At 43.1% G+C, this 18,544-nt stretch overlaps 1 protein-coding gene across 1 annotated transcript in view; it reads left to right on the plus strand.

Annotated features, from left to right (window-relative positions):
• Positions 1 to 5,322: 5,322 nt before the first annotated feature.
• Positions 5,323 to 18,544, plus strand: part of RET (ret proto-oncogene) — an 88,263-nt gene continuing 75,041 nt past the window's right edge. The window contains exon 1 of the mRNA XM_055792443.1: positions 5,323 to 5,746. Coding sequence (XP_055648418.1) covers positions 5,701 to 5,746 — 46 coding nt within the window. The 5' untranslated portion in view covers positions 5,323 to 5,700. The remainder of the gene's footprint in view (positions 5,747 to 18,544) is intronic.

The following is an 18,544-nucleotide window of genomic DNA, read 5'->3' on the forward strand; positions in this document are numbered from 1 at the left end:
TTAGGCTCATCTACAAACTTCAGAAACGGTTTTGGTGAGCTGTAAAACACGCTGGGTATATCTGACTGTGCCTTGAGCAGAATCACTCTGTAAGGTGCTCACCTCCGCCAGGTGCCTGGAGGAGTACTTTAGCTGGATGGGGGGAAGGAAGGTTGCCTCGGCCATAATCCAAGCTCTCAGTTCTTTAGGAATAAGGTGGGAATTGCAGTTTCACATCTCTCAGGTGGGTTATTATATTTGACACCAAATTCTAAGAAACAAGGATGAAAATGACCTTTTTATTGTTATGATCGTAGTAGTACATTATCTACTGGAAACGGACCTGGAGAAGAGTCAACAAAGGATGTTTTATATTTTGTTAGCTGGTTTTAATTTATCAGCTGCCAGTTTCAATATATTTCTCTAACTAGTTGTACTGTAACTTCTGGAAAAATACCTACCCCCCACCATTCAAATTCTGATGGGGGATGTGTGAATGTACTTGTGCGTGTTCATAATGTTTCCAGGCAGATTCAAAATGTTTGTTTAAAAGCTAGAAAAATCCGGTCTTCAAAGTTCGGAAGAACTTTACTTCTCATACTGTTGTGGAGAGATTTATCATACTAATGTTTGTTAATACCTCAGGGAATGCCTCTTGAGTAATGGAATAAATGTTGAGCCTCAATGCCAAGGTGCCTGTGGGTTACAACTGCTGGGATTATGTTATAGTATGGTTCCAGGCAAAAAAGATTGTCTGTGCAAATGAGATAATGATGAGTCATCAGCCCTGTTGCAGTCCCTGATACTGCTGGGGGATATTCCTGTGGCGGTGGAATGGCAGCTGCTGGTGCAGCTCGGCTGGATGCCCTGCAACGTGCTCATCAGCCTTGCGACGTTATGGGCGCTCTCACGTGGGGCAGTGCGCATCATCGCAGTAAGAGGTTTACATCCTGTTTTAATCACGCTCCTGTAATCCTGCTGGTCCACAATAGTATACAAAATGTAGACCCGCACTTGACTCCGAGTTTTGAAACTTATGCTATTGAAAATAGAACAGTTGAGTGTCAGTGTGCATCACGGTGAACACGCACTCCATACACCTTTTCATGGTGCTGCCAGGACTATCCTTAGAATGATGGTAGGGAAACTGAGCTATAGCTTTCTGTAGTAACCAGCGAGGTGTAAGACAACATGAGATTCTTTGTGGAAATGAAAGAAGAAAACACTTGTTGGTTCACAGGTATTGGGAGAACTTGTTTTCTCTTTGCATTGAAAGAAAATAAATTTGCAAGAAAAACATTCTGGCATAGTCAACCTGTGCTTCACATAAACCTGCAGCAATAAAGTCAAGCAGGCGAAAATCCCAGATAAAACAACGGTTTGAGAACTATTTTTTTACTGACTTCTGATGGCATCAGACGTTGAGGTCTGTTTTGCCCAAGAAAACAGATGGCTATGATTTACAATTTCACAATGCTTTTCATAGTTAAGTTAATGCTTCGGTGAAAAAATCTGATGGGCAGAAACTGGGCATTGTTGTGGATTACTGTATTTTTAAAAGCTCTATTTTATATTCACAGTGACACAAAATAGCTACCTTTTGTTGGAGGAACTTACAATCCTACTGCCAAGAAGCAGCAGTGGGATCTGATAAGGGCAGTCCCTGTGGTAGCCAGCTCATGGGAGGGACAGTTTTGTCAGGTCACCAAAGGATTTTGGTTCTTCCTGGTCTAGTCCAGGCTTATGACCTGCTGTTCTGCTTTCCCCTTGCACAGCATCTTCACTTGTGCCAGTCCCTTGTCACTATTTTCACAAGGTTCCCAGTTTTGCTGTGAAATCTCTGTATCGGACAACGCTGAGCCCTTGCTTAAACTCCTTGTGATCAGGGCAGTTGGTGGTATTCTTTCTCCACAAGGATGATTTCTTTCTTCCTAGATTGAAAGAAGTATCTTCTTGGTTCCCTTCTCCCAGTGCTGTGATGGAGACACCCCTTAGTATAAGTGTTCTGATTTCTCATGGTAATGGGTGTTTCTGATCATTTCATAGCAGTTTTGGATGAGAACACCAGGAAAACATGCTGCTCTTAGCTCTTTGAGCGATCACAAATGGACAAAAATTAAATAGCTGGTGTGGATATTGCACAGTTTAAATGTTAGCTGTGCGTAACAGGTAGAGGAGAATGGACTAGACAGAAGGGTAAGAAAATAAAGCCCAGGGATTGTGGAAAAACATGTATATAACAACTTGAATTAAGTATGCTATGCAGATAAATTATTTATCATTGTCAGGATCAAAATTTGCTCTGTCCTTTTACCATTAGATCTGCCTCAGGAAGAATATCTGTCCAGTGCCATCCTAGTTGCAACTGAACGAAAGACCTGATGGCTTGATCACAAAGTAGTGTTAAGTGTTAAGCAATTTTTATAATTTTAAAATATTTTTTTTTCCTAATATGATCAACAATAGTACTTCAGACTCTGAGACTCCACAACAACCAACCTCATAGCATGGGAACAAAAGTGTTTATCCTGAACTGACCAAGAACTGGATTTCAAACACAGTGTTCTAGGAGGAGTTTTGTCTATGAAAATGTTTGCTGTTCTTGCATGAATGTTTGGAAGACGTGAAAAGGTGGAACAGTCCTCAAGCGTCCTGCCCTGACGCCAAATAAGCATGACCTAAGACTTCTGATGAAACCAAGAAACAGTTATCAATTACCATCAGTTTCAGGAAGCATTATCATATCAAGACATCTCAGGGTGCCTTTATAAAAGAAAAAAATACAATAATTTAATAGCTCAGTCTGCTGTGCCAAATGAATGACTCAAAGCAGGAAAAAAAAAAAAAAAGAAAGAAAGAGTATGAGCCATAGTTTCACAATTGTACCAGCATGCGGGAAAGCGTCCATTTATTTCCGAAGTATTTTTGCTAGGAGAGTCATGGGAGATGTCACTATACAGCTTGAGCTTGTCTGGAGAGTTAAGGACACACAGCTTTTTATTTCCCATTTACTAGCACTGATTTTCATTCAGTTTTCAAAAAGCCTTCAGACAAAGAAACCAAGTGAATGACACGAATGTGTATTTTATCCACATCAGAGTAGAAGTAAACCGTTGGAAGGAGATGGTTGTTGTAGGCTTGTGTTCCTCTAGCAAACTCAGGGGCAGATGCTTCACAGTCTGTGCTGGGCCTCTTTAGGGGTCTAGAAACAAGGCTGGGCAGGAAAGGTTTCCTTTTTTCCCCCCCGAAGTTTGAATTCTGAGTGAAAATTCAAAATGCCTCCATTTTGATAGGCTTTTGCAAGGTTTCATGAGTGGCGGCAGTTATTTTTGTCTCCCGTATGGTAGGCTGTGTTTCCTGGATTAACTCTGTTTCCTCAATATACCATCATGTTTCCTTGTTGAAGGCTTGCAGTGTACTGGAGACCATGAAGGAGAACAGCTCCAGAACGGATGGTGGCTACATTAACATACAGTGACAATCCCAATAGCTGGAACACCGAAGACGCTAGTATTTGGCCCCTTTCTCATTCAAGTTGGCAACTTTTTCCCATGTGTGCTATGTGTAAACTGTGATCCTTGAAAACGTATAAATCTGCTTAACTTAAAAGCCTGGGAATCAAATGAAAAAATTATTCTGATGACCTTCCTTCTGCTCCTTGTATGACGAACACGATGGCATCTCAAACCAGTTTTAATACGCTGGAGCAGAGCCTGAAGTTGGCAGAAGAGTACAGCTTTGGCTTCAGTTGCCGAGATGCCAGAAGAGATTGGAAGTCCTTGAAATTCTTCCAAGAAGTCACTTTGTCCTGGATGGAAACTGGCATTTATCAGTGCAGATGATAGTGGTGTATTTTAGATGGCATCAATATTGATTTGTATACTGTGCGTGCTTTTAAATATGATTTAAGATAAAGCTCAGCTCAACGTAAAGACATTTCTCCACAAAGCATTGATTTAATGTTAATGTTTTATACGTTGCTTTCTTTGCTATAGCCTTTCCCTTGGTGTATGGAGACATCCCAAACACACTTCCCAGTTCCCCCTTGCGGGCATTTGTGAAAGCCCCACACACACTTGTGCACCTGAGTAAGTATTGGAAAGTTGCGTTTATGCTGTTAGGTGGCTTCGAATGCGACCTATTTACGGTGGTCGCTAGCGTTGTTCTTGAATTCATTATTACCCCTTCAGGTGCTTGCACGTACTGTTTTCCCAAGCTTGATGGAGCCCATGGGAATGCCTGCTGGGAATCTAACAGGGCAGCTGAAATAGGCTGGTTCTGCTACCAGTTCTGCAGGGTGATTTCTTGTATTTCGCCTCTTGCCACGCTGGTTGGTTGCAGCAGAGTCCTTGCTAGGCTCGAGAGAATTTCTCGTTTGATACATGTGTGAGTCCCCCGCAGCCGTCCTTGCTGGGCAGGTGAAATCGCAGCGCTGCCGCGCTGCTGTGCGGTGCGGGCTCGCCCCGGGGCGTGCGGAGCGGGGGCTGCCGAGCCGAGCCGGGACCCGCCGGGAGCAGCGCGGCGCTGCCGAGGCACCGGCGGCCATGGGGCGGGGGCGGGCAGCGCGTCCCCCGCGGGTGGCGGGTGCCCTGCGCGGAGAGGTGAAGGGCACGGGGCAGGGGTGCCCTCGGCCGACTGGCCGGGGCGGCCCCGGGGGGCGCGGAGCCGGCGCGGCGGGGCTGTGCGGGGGGCGGCGGGGCTCGCCCGGGGAGGGGGGGTGGGGGGGCTCGGGCAGCGGGGCGCGTTAGCGGCGGTTTTTGCGGGCTGCGCTTCCCAGCCAGCCCCACCTGCGTTGTTCAAGCGTATTTTTGGTTTGTCTCGGTGAGAGTATTTTCTTCCTGCGATGATGATGGTGATGCTGTTCTTCCCGCTGCTTGCGGTTTAAAAGTGGCGTTTGGCCGCCCGGCGGGGTGCGCGCCCGGGTACTTTGGGCGCCTGCCAGGCAGAGCGCATCGCTGAGAGCATCCTCCCCCGGCGGGGAGGCACTGCCTCCTCGCCCCAGGATCAATTATTCAACACGGTTAATGTGTTTGGGGGGGGAGGCGGCCACTTGGCTACACCCCGGTGCCGCAGCGCCTGTCCCTGCTTTGTCTCGCACCTGGTGTGTTTGCGCGGCTCGCGTGCTGCCCACACCCCCCCCTCCCCCGGGCCGGGACCCCGCGCCGCCGACCCCGCCACCCCGGCCCCCCGCACCTTGCCCGCCGGGTGATGCTCGGGGCGGAGCCGCCGCCGCGGCCCCTCCGCTCCCCTCCGCGGCGGCTCCGCGGGCGGGGCGGGGGCTGCCCGCCGGGCGGGGCGGGAGCGCGGGGCGGCCGGGGGCGGCCCCGGGGAGCGAGGAGCGGCGGCCTCGGCCGGGCGCGGAGGAGGGGCCGGGGGCTGGCCCGAGCCGGGCGGTGCCGCCGCCCGGGCAGCGCGGGGGTCTCGGTGGCAGGCGCGGCGGAGCGGGGCTTCGCCGTGACTTCGGCTTCTCCCCGCAGAGCCCGAGAGGCGCCGGTAGCGCAGAGGGGACGCGAAGGCTCTTTCCCGGCCGGTGGCAGCGGGGCGGGACGCGGGAGGACCGAGGGAAGCGGCCGGCGGAGGCGCATCCCGGCGCGGTCCCTCCCGTCCCTCGCCCGGCTCGGCGCGTCCCCCCGCGGCTCGCCCGGAGCCATGGGCCGGCCCGACTGAGCCCGGCGCGGAGCGGCCCGGAGCGCGGCCGGCGGAGCCCCGGCGCGGGGGAAGATGCGCTCGGCGGGGCGGGCGGCCGCCGTCCTGCTGCTCTGCGGGGGTAAGTACCGAGCCCGGTCCGGCGGGGGCTGCGGGGCGGAGGGCAGCGATGCCACCGGGCTGGGTCCGGCTGCCACGGCCGTTCCCCGAACGCCAACGGTGTGTAAATAACCCCGATAGCTGGTCTTTGTTTTTTAAGCGGTAAGGCTAAGTTAGAACAGATGTGAGTTCCCTTGTTCTTAAAATTTATGATGTGAAAGGGCAGAATATTCAAGTGTATTCCTATTGTAAGTTTCTACAACATTAGTACTCCGTTGTCCCCCTCCCGGAGCTTTTGGCATCATCAATTTCAGTGGGGCTTGGATTGATAAATAGAAAGGACCGAAATATGAAAAGTTACTGGGTTGTAACTTAGATGATGCTGTCCACAGATGTCAAGTTTCTAAAACAGAGGAGCCATTATATCTCTCTTTCTTCCATATGGCTTTGTTTGCTAGTGCATTTCTGATGTTTACACAAATAAATCAAAGTTGTTGTGCGCCAGAGAATGCAGGACAACCTTGCACACCGAAAGTGCGTTTATGAAAAAAAGCAAACCCTGAACCAGCCCAGCAGTTTGTTAGCTGGTATAACAGAGAGTAAAGTGCAGCATTAATTTTATACTTGTGATTCTCTGTAAAATGTGCAACTTGTTCCTTCTCATTATTGTTTCAAATTGATTGTGTTAGTTCACACCACCTTAAACTACTTTCTGTAACTTGCAGAGATTATAAAGCCTGTTTTATTTGATTTTTCTTTTTAGTATGCTAAGATGCCTCAAGTTGCTCATATTCTTTATTTTCCTAGTACTTTATTGTTAAGGCCTGATCTTCATAACTCGCTGGTGCTCAGACCTAGGATGTCTGGGAATAAAATGTGATATATGGGATATATGTCTAAACACTTACTGGCAAAAAAAAAAAAAAAAAAAAAAAAAAAAAGAACCCAAGCAAAACAACGAGTTCTATCCCAAGTCATTTCACTGTCAGGAAGAATTAGCCTTACTTGTATTGCTAATGGATGATCTATCATGCCTACTTTGCTTTTCTCTTTGGCAAATCCATTTTCTTTAATGTTTTTGGCAGAATTAGGAGAAATGTAATTTACTGAAGCTCTTCAGTTTGAGGGGTACAGTTTCATTAGCCAAAATGAGTCACATGCATTTGCTTGAAAATGATTTTCAGTGCTTGCTGTTTAAGCTGGACAGATGAACTTGCTGCTGTTGGTGCTGTGATGCCCTAGAATATTGCACGTACTGAACTGGTGCTTGGAACTCCCTAGGTGCTTTCTTGTGTGGTGGTTTTTGTTGGTTTTTTTTCCCCTTCATTGTTTTTGTTTCAGTTGGACCGTTATTTGAGTTTACTTTTACTTGTATAACTTTATATGTATTTCACTCTGAAATTCACGGGTGGGAAAAGGAGTTGGGTTTGTGTCTTCTGGGTCTTCTACCCACTCAGGAAAGATATGTAAATCTTTCTTCTTTAAGTATTGGACCTAAGCAATTGGAAATCATTTTGAAAGATTTTTTATTATTAAATGTGACCATAAATTGCTAACTCTTGGATCTGTTCATAGCTTGGAGGAATATTATAGGAGTCAATTTATTTGAGTAGAATAGACGGCCAAGTAGACTTTTTTTTTCCATACCACTTGCTTATAATTTCAAATAGTCATTTTGTTTATGCTCTCCTCTTTGACTGCTGAGGCTTAATACTTGATTCCCCTTGATTTTTACTAAAACTATGGGGAAGAAAACTTGTATACATTTAGGATCACACTTTAGGGTAATTGTATTCATAGTTATTTCAAGAAGTCTAACATGTTAGCAGTGTCACATGGGTGTCTGTTGCTGGAGAAGCAGTGTTTCACATTGTTTAGATGTGTGACACTAATTCCTATTTATATAATAAAAGCCGACTTGAAAACAGGGGTAAGGTGAGTAGTTATGTCTCAGAGGTGTTAGCAAAACCCCTGTGTGCATAGAGTTCCAGTTTAGAAACGGAGCTACCTGGTGTGATGCTGTGGTCCCCTGGCAGGAGGAGGAACACAGAGGAACTTCAGTGGGCTCCGTCCTAGGGGAACGCCAGAGATTCTTCAATGGTAACTATGTTGTGCTCTTGCCAGGTGTTGTGATGGAATCTCTCTCGCCTGGGCAAGACTCTGTCATAGAGGATTCCCTCCCAAAGTCAGCACGCAGCGATACTCTTGCACTTGCCTCCTGTTCGTACATCTTCAGTTTGTTTAACCCATGGGGTTTTGGAAAGCCTAGTCTCGTAGTTCTTGAAACACGTGCTCCCAACTAACCCAAAGGTTTTCTCTAACTTGGAATGAGTTTGCATTTTACCAAGTGAGCTGGATTAATCCATCTGGTGAGCGTGCCGTTAGCTGAAAGGATTAGATCTGGTTCTTTTGTATTGGTGGGCTTCAAAAAGCACACGGGGCTGTTTCTTCCGAAGCAGAAGGGCTGCTGCCTTGCTGCTTTCACACCGTAAGCAATGTGTGAGTCTCTTGTGGGCACTGGTATTAACAAGCGGCAGCCTCGAAAACAGAGAAAATAAAAGGAACGATTCTTTTCAAATTAAGACTTCTGTCCCTTTCAGCGGTATCAATTGAAAGAAATGCAGATTTGTATTATGGAGTGTGCGCATGCGTATTTCAAAAGTTTTATGTCTTGTCAGTTGTAGGCTTCAGGGTGTTTACTTGCACAGCATGCTGCATGGCTGCTTGGCACTGGAGTTTTGATTCCTTTCTGGAAGCTCATTGATGAAGGAGAAGGACCTTGTCCAGTTAAGGGTAGAGAAGAGTACCTGTGGGAAAAACTTGGTAGGATTGACTTGTCTGTCATTTATGTTATTAAAGGGAATACTTTTGAAGAGATAATCTATTTTCAGTGAATAAAACAAAGTCTGTAAGCATTACAGTATGCATGCTTTGTGAAATTGGAAGGGAAACCTGCTTCGATGTGGAAATGACAGAGGTGCTACTTCAGCAAATGTGCTCTTGAATACAGGTTATTCAAACTATTTTATTGACTGCGATATGAAACTGCTGATGAATGTGTTGGTTCTGATACTCATTTAAGCACTGTATGGGATCGATGCTGCTAGGGTTACTGTTAATGTTTTATTTTAACTGGTTACAATTTACAAGTCCTGGCTCAACTCATGCATCCAGATCAAGGACAGACCTTAGAAACCAACAGTGCAAATATTGACATTCTTCTCCCCAAAGTTTAGCTGTTTTGTGTAATATTTATATTTAATGATAGAAAACAGATGCTTTCCCTAGGAAAAGAGCACCTATGTGATTCTTAAAAAAAAAAAAATAAAAATCACCTGTGCACTAACATTTTCAGGTGAAAACAGTGCTAACCAGATTAAACCATGGAGCACAGATCATTGACTTGAGTTAGGGACCAGGCTAAAGACCGCCATAAATTTGTTTGTGTGCCTGTCATTTTGGCAGTGATCTGGTCAGACAGACACCACTGTAGGGTGTGGGCAAAGGGAATCTGTGGAGAAAAGTGAGAGGCACTTCATTAGATCTTACATGTCTTATTTGGAGAGGGTCTGAGAGTTACGAAGAAATTTCAAACCTTGTTGTTGGAGGGAAAAAAGAGTATTAGTTATACACTTCGGTTCTTTACTCCTTTGGTTATTTTTCTCTGCCCAGATGTTCAGCATCTTATGCGCTGGCTCTTCCCCAGGTGCCTTGCTGCTGGTGGTGCCGGTGCTTCCCCTCACTCCAGTCGCCTGCTTCCACCTGCATGGACTGCGAAACTGCTGCTTCACTGCACAGGACTGATTGCAGGGTTCATCCCAGAGCTCCTGCTAATTCGCAGGGAAGGTGCCTGGGCCCTCTGTGGCCCTCTAGGCTTAGTATCTCTCCTCACTTTAATGCTATTCCCAGGTCCTTCACTTTCCAGTTCCTCCACAAACAAAATTCTGCACTGAAGTTCACAATCAACAGCATTTTCCATAAAAAAAGAATGTTGGGTTTTTTTAATTAATGCTAGTAGGATCCATGTTTGCATTGTATTTAATGCCCTTCACTTCTCATTGTTATTTTTGCTATACCTTCTGTCCCGTGTTTTCCTATCTGCCTGTCTCCTCAGGGTGCATGTCAGGGCAACATGCAGTATTGGCTTGATCAGTTGTGCCAATCAGTTTGTTGGAGTCTTGGTCTTTGGCTTCATTCATGAATTTTGTTACTATCATAAAGGCAGTATAAAGGAGACTAATGTGAAGATTACAAAAAGCCAACATTTTAATGTTAAAACCCTCATTCGTTAGGTTTTGACTAACAAAGATTTCTTGTATTAACGTAAGCTGTTTGTTTGTATGGCAGCGTTGGTTCAGCACCTGAATACAAGATGCACATTCAGTAGCATGCCCATGTTCAGTTTTCCATCCCTATGTCATATTATAGACCTTTAAATTATTTTTTTTTCTTTCTTCTACTGAGAGGACAGACGTGACTGGTGAGAAAACATGTATTTTGTTAATCTCTGTTGCTTCCCTTCTCCCTCACTTTGGCCCCTGGCAGGAGGGAAAGGATTTGTTCGCTTGTTGCTGTACTTGCATTCTTGGCACCGCTGCTCAGGCTGGTAACGAGGCGAGTACTAATTCTAGTCTTTTTAGGATTTGAACTGAGGTCACTGGTTAGAGGGAAACTGAGTAGTAGATCTCTCCTCAGCACCTCATTTAGCAACTGTACTGTTTTATGCATAGTGCATATTTAAAGGAGACATACTATCAGTAAATGAGAATTCATTGCTCGTGTTCCTCCTGGGCTGTTAGCTCCCCTATCATGCAAACTAGCAAACACAAATATGCTATAGGTTGGAAAAAATCCATAGCATAGGCGTGTGCTGTGTTCTAGAGAGCCTTTTTGCGTAAAGGTCGCTTAGAGTCCATCTGCGGTGAGGAGAGGCTTTGCTTTATTCATACATTGGCATCCCTCAGCTTTCCGTCAGGACCAAACGTGGTGCCAGTTGGTGGTTGACTGGAAATATCTCTCAGTTTTGAAATGCAGCAGATTGCCCAACACTGCTTATTGGATGCAAATGTTTGTATTAATGAAGTTGCAAAACTTACTTTAAGGCAGGTGGTGACTCTCTGCATGAACAAGGTGTATGCTAAGAGCATGCTCTTTCAGGACTGAGGCACGCTCATGGTGCTGAGGCTGTTACAAGCCCTTACTTTCTACTTTACTTTGGTTTGGCAGAAGCAGAAATTCTTAAAAATTCACCAGATTATTCAGAGGAAACTTTGGAATTGTTTATTCTTCAGATGATTATTTTTTTTAAAAAAAACTTTCTATTACGTTTTGGAAAGCAAATAACTGAAGCATTGCAAGAATAAATAAAGCAATTACTGTAGAAGGATAGATTTGAGGTTTGCGTATTAGTTTGGTTAGATCAGGATTCCAGTTCCATTAACAGCTGTGCTACAGATTTACTCGTTGTCTCACACTCTCTCTTCATTTTTTGTCAAATACAAAATCAGTAACATTTTCCTTTGCATGTCATATGCATTGATGATTGCCTGTCGCATAACCCCATACTGGAGCTGACATAAAGTGGGGGAAAAACTTTAGAGAATCTCTAGAGTGTTAATGCATCAACAAATAACAATATCAGAGAAGCTGTAGGTAGCTGTAGAATAAAATCTGTTCAGAGGCTTTATTTTTACAGTTGGATCTTGTCTTTTGTTAGTGGGATACATTGGTGGCTTTCAGAACGTTAGTCTTTTGACAAGTTTTCATGTAGATATGTTGCTTGTTAATAAGGTTATTAAGAAGGTTTTTGTTAATAAAATAGTAAGTCAGCTGAGGTGTGAATAGACAGGTGGATTTTGCTCCTTTTGGAACTTAGTTTTTTTAAAAAAGGTATCTAAAGCTATCTTTTTCTTCAGATGTTTTGTCTCCACAACCTCCCCCCCCTCCCCCCCCCCCCCCCCCCCCAGAAGGAGAACATAAAACTGGTTTTCTTGAAGATTACTTCATTAAAATAGCTGAATAGTTTCAGACTTCTGGATCTTGACATGGGACTATAAACATACCAGATGTATTTTTACCTGAAAGAGATGCTCTGTAAATCACCTGAAATGAAGATGATCTTCAGTGCTATAGAGCTTGAGGAAAAATTACAGTGATTACAGCCAAAAAAGGGAATTGGAAACTTTACTGGCATAATAGTGCCAAAAATGTTTTTTGACTGAATTACTTCAGAAATTTGGCTAACTAAATCAGGTGATTGTAAAAAGAAAATGGATATATTACTCCTAATGGCTGTCTAATGGCTTTTCAGCGTATGCATTTAGAAAACGAATTAAACAATATATTTAACTGATATAACAAAGTTACTTGTGTTGCTGTAATGGTTGTTTTTTTTCCTGTCCATTATGGCTTTCTTCTAAGTAAGACAAATTTCAGTCTCGGATAATAAAATTAAATCTAGGTTTTTCCCCTAATTCAGAGTTTCCCCAAACAGCAAGTTTTCTGATAGGAACAATTCCGTTATCTGTTCTTTTCATGTGAATAATGGCAAAACTCATGTAGACATCAGCAGACCAGAATTTCACGTATCTCTGAAGCCCCCGAAAGAGTAGCGTTGCATTGAATTAGAGCTGGCATCCAGGAGCCTGGTCAGTGCCATTCCAAAGCTGGCTTGGAGATGAGACTTAAATCTCCCAGTGGCTTAAAGGCACAGAGGAAGTTTCTCTGTTTTTTTGTGAGGAGTAGATATGTAATTATGGATAGTTCTTTACACACCTTTCCTACATCAAGAGCTGAGACTTTCAGATGGGTCCCTAACAAGGATGTTGCAGAGCAGCTCCCTTTGACTCCCATAGAGGATGTTTCTATACTGACTGGCTTCTGGAGGTTTTTGCCATATCCTATTATCAATCAGTAGACATTGAAAAGCATTTCTGTGCAAAGAAAAATGAGAGTGTAAGAAATATGAATGGCTTACAAGATGTTGGCGAGAGTGGATTTGATTCTCTAGGTTATCTTCTCCATCCCCTGCCACTGTGTTCCTCAAAAATTACCTATCAGGTTGAAAGCAGCTTTTTGTGTTGCTGCTGTGTGTTTGGGAAGAAGATAGCAGCGTGCCTGCTGTTTTGCACGGGGGGGTGAGTGGGGTGGGGAAGAAAGAATTCAGATTAATACAAATAAAATGGAACATAAAGTCAAAGAAAAACTGTGGCTTACTGAAATTTAGCCCGTAACAGTCATCTATGGCTTTAAACAGCTGTTTTTTATTTACATATTTATATATTAATATGCACGTGTAATATATATTAACTATATTAATATATATTATACTTGTATATTAATATATATTATACATGTATATTAATATATAAATATATAAATAAATAAATCATGTCTACTTAGATGCAAATACCCAGTATAGAATGATTAATACATACATTCATGGCAGTCATCTCAAAGTAGGAGAGGGTTTGAAATGTGCATGTGCTCTAGGGCTGCAATCAGGCTTTCTTTTACAAAGAATAAAAATAGATGCTGGCAAGTTATATGAAAGTATTTCTAAATTATATTGCCATTGCTTTGCGGTCTGCAAGGCTGTAAGGCAAAAGGGTGCTGTTTGTGAAATCCGAATAACAGCGAGGGGAAAGGAGAGAGGATACAGAAACTCATCAGGAAAAGGCTTAAAGTTTTTATTTTACTAGGAAAAGGAGAAGTTTATTTTCCAGGAAAAAAAAATATTAAAAATTCAAGTTGGGAGTCGGGAAATGGGAGTGTATTTGGGTAGAGCGCGTTGGCTGTTTTGATACCGTCATGTGAAATGGCAACATGATAACTGGGAAGTTCTGACAGGACCTTTGGAGAAAGTATCTGATGCTCATTAACAACCTAGTGCTGCTTTGGCACCTCCAGCATGAAAAATGTCATTTTGTAAAGCACTTTAATGGAGCCTCCTTATATCTCTGAAGCACTTAGGCATATGCTTAGGTTTACCCCATATTAGCAAAGCATGGCAGACTGGGACTGCTGAATCAAAGCGCTGTGAGGAGTGGCACAGGAGTTCCCAGAGTTAAAACTGTGGCCGTGCATTCAGGTGCCAAATGTGCCTTTGCTACCCTTTGATGTAAAGTTCCCCTTTCCTAGTGCGTGCCTCTGAAAAGCAGGCTTTCCTGTTGTGTGAGTACTTGCAAGTAAGTGTAACAACTCAAACTTCTGTTGCTGCCTGCAGAACACCATGATGCAGCTGGTCTGCAAGCAGCATGTGCTGTTACTGCTCAGGAGCGTCGGGGAGGGTAGCTCGCACTGAGCTCCCTGTTGCCTTAGTTCACAGTATCTAGGCTGGCATGTTTGGAGCTAATTTGGATTCTCTCTCCTGCCTTGTCACCTGGAGACCAGATACAATGCTCCTGGCCACCTTCTCCATGTGGCTAAGGTACTCATTTGAGATACTTTTCACTGAAGGCATGAACAAAGTTCTATGTGTGTACGTATAATTATTTACGTATTTATTTAAGAGAGTTTTACTGGGTAGCCCTTTTAATTGTGTAACTAACTTCCCTGAGTTAGACCAGGTGAGATCTGCCCTTAATCCTTTCTGTAGGCCTGTTGTTTCTTGGAGCTGTTGATGTTTGGCGACAGTTCGTGGTGCTCCGCTACCCTGGATCACTTGTGCTGCTGCTGTTGAACTGCGAGTTCTGTACTAGGTACCCACTTGTGTTTTGAATAGTCACAGTGTCTTTGGAAAGAAATACAGAAACAAATACGAAGAAATGAGGATAATCGCCTTTCCTGCTTTTGAGCAATTCAGGGTAGAGGTTTCTCTAGCTGAGCCCATGGAGGTCATTGAAGTAAAAAGGACCGAGGGAGATGATTCCTGTTCAATGGCTCATCCCAATCCCAGTTATGAAACAAAAAATGCAGTGGGTGTGTTTGAATTTTGGGTTTGACCGTAGAGGTTTTAAAGTAATGAGGGGGAACAATATGGCTGTAATATAAATTTTATTGCACATTTCAGTGCAGCATTGCTGACATGCTCTGAATGAGAAAGCATTTTGAAAGTTTTATTGCTTTGATAAACTTTTGCCTTTGTGAAGATCAGAAGAGTTGTCCTAAATGGCTTTGCTAAGGATTTTTTGGATAGTGAGAGCTTATAATATACAGTTTCCAGATTCTCTGGTATTTAAAAAAGAGAGAGAGAGAGAGAGAAAATAACCCAAACATTTGAAAAGTTAGTTGCTGCAACTTCAACAGCAAGCAGGATCATCTTAAGAGACTGTGGCAGATATCTATAAAACTGTGTGAAAAATGGAAACATTTATAAATAATTTTTTTCCTTGCAATATTGAGGCATTTAAATGACCCTGTTATTGTTGGGGAAAGGGTCTTTATTTAACTCTTTCTCTTCTTAGATTTTAGTCTAATAAAAGTTGAAATGAAAATTGGGCAAAAGTTTCAGGGCAGTAAATGCCTAAAGAAAAGAAGCAAGAACAGAAAGCCCAAGGTTTTTCTTCTTGCCCTCTCCCCCATTCTTCTTTAAATCTGGTTGCCACAGGCCCTGTTTTTGTTTGTATTCTTATAATTTCTGCAATAATTTATTGAAGTTTTGTCTCCTGGCGTCATGCAGCTGGGTGGCAATTTTTCACTTTATCAAAAAAATTCTGTCCACCTCTGCACAGGACATCCTGGCATTGTGACACAGACATCCGAAGTACCTGACAATTAGAAAGCAAATTAGAAGACTCTGTGCACGTCTCGGCTTCAGCCTTTCAGAATTTTTTGTCCACAACATAACTTCTAGGAGACAGTAAGGGAGATTATTTAAGTATTTAGGTTGGTAACACAAACTCATTTCAGCTTGGGTATAATAGTTACATATGTCAGAGTAATAAGGAGACTGGTAACAGGGATGTTTTACTTATTTTTTTGGAATACTCTGTTGTTAAAAAATCTGTCTGATAAAAGATTCCTCCCACCCCCTCCCGCTGTTAAACCTTGGTGGTGGTGATAGTGTATTACCATGTGGAGTGACGTAGCCCGTTTCCTGAGGATGGCTGGCAGTACCCAGGTTTGAATGGTGTATTCTGGCCTTTGTGCTGCTTGGAATGCAAAAGATAATAACAGGAAGTTTAGGAAATGCTGTATTTGAAGAAAACCAGGAATGACTGGCAATATTTATTCTCAAAGATAAGACAACTGAGAAAACACAGAGTCAAAATTTTTCAGTTTATGCAGTAGGCAGATGTAATGGTGAAAATGGAGTAATGGTTGAAACACGTAGGGCTTATATATCATAGCAAAGCGGATTCAGGGAGCTACAGGAATCAGTTGTCTGCAGTCACTGTGGGATTTCTGTTACTGGGAGCATCTTAAGAACAGGTGGGACAGCAGCATCTATGTGGGTTGTGTATAATTGGTCCTACCTTGGGTGAGTTAAATGACTTCTGTTGGAAACGATTGACTTCACCTTCTTATGGTTTTGTGCTTAGGGTGTAAGAAATAGGGCAAATGCAGCCTTTGTAAGTCCGCTGAATTTTAATGCCTGGTATTTGCTCTGTCAGGGCTCTTCAAGAAAGTGTGATAACTTGAGTCTGTGGTCAATGCCAGTTTGAAAGTTGATATCAAAATACTTATCTTGTTAATCATTAACAGCTGAATAGACAGGAGCTAGACGTCTTTGATGTCAAGATGAGCTTCTGGAGTTTCTGGTTTCCAGAAAATCCCCAGGGATAAATTTGATATGTAGTGGTCTTTGTCATTTTAAAAATCGAGTTCTAACACCATGCTCAGCGTTCCCATATTCAAGACAATGAGTGGGAGACCTCCCATGGGCACTGAGAATTTCCAGTTAGGGCCTGGAAAAAGGCTCTATGTGTCTGGCCTAGCCTTGTCACCCAGAAGGCTAGGGAGTGTGCGGTCTTCTTCGGACAGACAGGGAAATGCATTGGAGTGATAACTGTTGAAGTAGACTCAGGATTTGAAGATCTATTTTTTTAAGAGTTAAACACATTTTATGGTTTGGTAGATGTTTTGTATTAAATGAGAATTTAATGATTGCAGAACAACCATGAAAAAAATCAGTATTATACCTCTACTGTCAGTATTTTCCACCCTGAATCCTACATTGCTATTGCCAGGACCATGTGTCTGCCTGTGACTTCTGCTGCTGAGAACTCGCCTCTAGTTTTGCCTTTATCAGTGCAATGCTTTGCTAATTTGAATTTTTGAAGAACTGCAGCTTGTATTTTCCCGTTGTTGGTTGTGTTTCACAGTTAATATCTTTTGCAGCAATAATGCATTCATTGTAAATCCACAACATTTTCCAATTAAGTGTTTCTGTTTAGATGTGCTTATTTTAAAATGGGGTTTGGGGCACGAGTCGCTTAACTGCTGTTGGCTGGCAGTACCGGTCTCGTGGAAGGAATTGATAAGGTGTTTTACAAAATAAATCTACAGAGGAATACGGTGCAATCCTGTAATGTTATCCTATTTCCCATACTGAGAAGATTTTCATGTACCCTAGATGTGCCAGCAGAATGCAAGGTAAAGGCAGGAAATCATGATGAAGAAGAGAGAGACTATTATTCCTCTTTTCCAAGGAGTGAATTCAATCCTAGTTAGTCTTGATTTAAAGCAGAATTGTTACCTTGTCGCCTTTTCTGGCATTTGGACAGAAACCTACAAATGTGTGGAACTGCCGTTGAAAATGAAATTGCACTGGGCTACGTGAATACCTTTCCAAATGTCCTGGTAAAGAGTGCAGACACTGTCACAGCACCTGTGATTTTTTAGACATATGATTTTCTCTGGGAAAAATGTTTTGTTTGGATTTACACACACACACCCCCACACACACACACCCACACACACCCCCCCCATCTAGCTTTCGAGCTTCTGAGAACCAACGGTCTTGAAACAGAATGAAAACCTTGAGCCTTAGTTCTTTTTTCATTAAATAAAAAAACCTAGAAAGGAGCATTATTGTCACCGAGTTGACTTGGAGAAGCTGTCAAACACCTCATCTTTCCCTTTCCACAATGGAAACCTCATTGTAACAACTTTAATTACCACTGCCCTTAGATATCACTAGATAACAGATGCAGATACACCTGTGTATCGTGGAGTACGTTGCCTAAACTGTGAACAAGATGGATGTTTTTGTGCAGAGACCTGCCTGTACCTTTTTTTTTTTTTTTTCGTTAGAAGCCAATATGTAGTTAGGGTTGACCAGAGCCCCAAAGTTTAGCCCTGCTTAGAAAGAATGAGCTTACAAACACGTTGTCAATGAGAGAAGAAACTAAACATTAAGAAAACCACAACAAATTAATTCAGGTACTACACTTCAGCCCTTACCTTACTTGCTTGGGAAGTTCCAGCAAAGTTAGTGTTAAAATGCATGTTTCTTTTCCGTTGCTAATGTCAGATCCGCTTAAGGAGGGGAAACAGACTGAAGTGTAGGGAAATGGGGAAACGGTCAATGCAGAAAGTACTGTCAAAAGCAGGATGGGCAAGATTTTCCTACGGTAGTTCGCTAGTGCGTTTAATGGGGTCATAGTCTTTTTTAGCCTCACTTAACAAAGATTTCTTTTTTCCCCTAGATTTCAGGTAGCCTGTAGACTGTAAAGTAATTAAAAGAAGAATGAAATTCCCACTGTTATTAATAGTGGTTTGAGTTTCTTTTTTTCTTCTAAATATGCTATACTTGTTCTGGAGACCACGCTGAGACCAGTTTCCATTTCCTCTGCCACAGTAACTTTTCCCAGCATTAAGTAATGAAAACCAAATTTGGTGGCATCTTCCAGAGTTTGCAAATTTGGGATAAAAGTTG

This window comes from Falco peregrinus, chromosome 1 (assembly GCF_023634155.1).
Source record: "Falco peregrinus isolate bFalPer1 chromosome 1, bFalPer1.pri, whole genome shotgun sequence".
In the NCBI taxonomy this organism is placed as follows: Eukaryota; Metazoa; Chordata; class Aves; order Falconiformes; family Falconidae; genus Falco; species Falco peregrinus.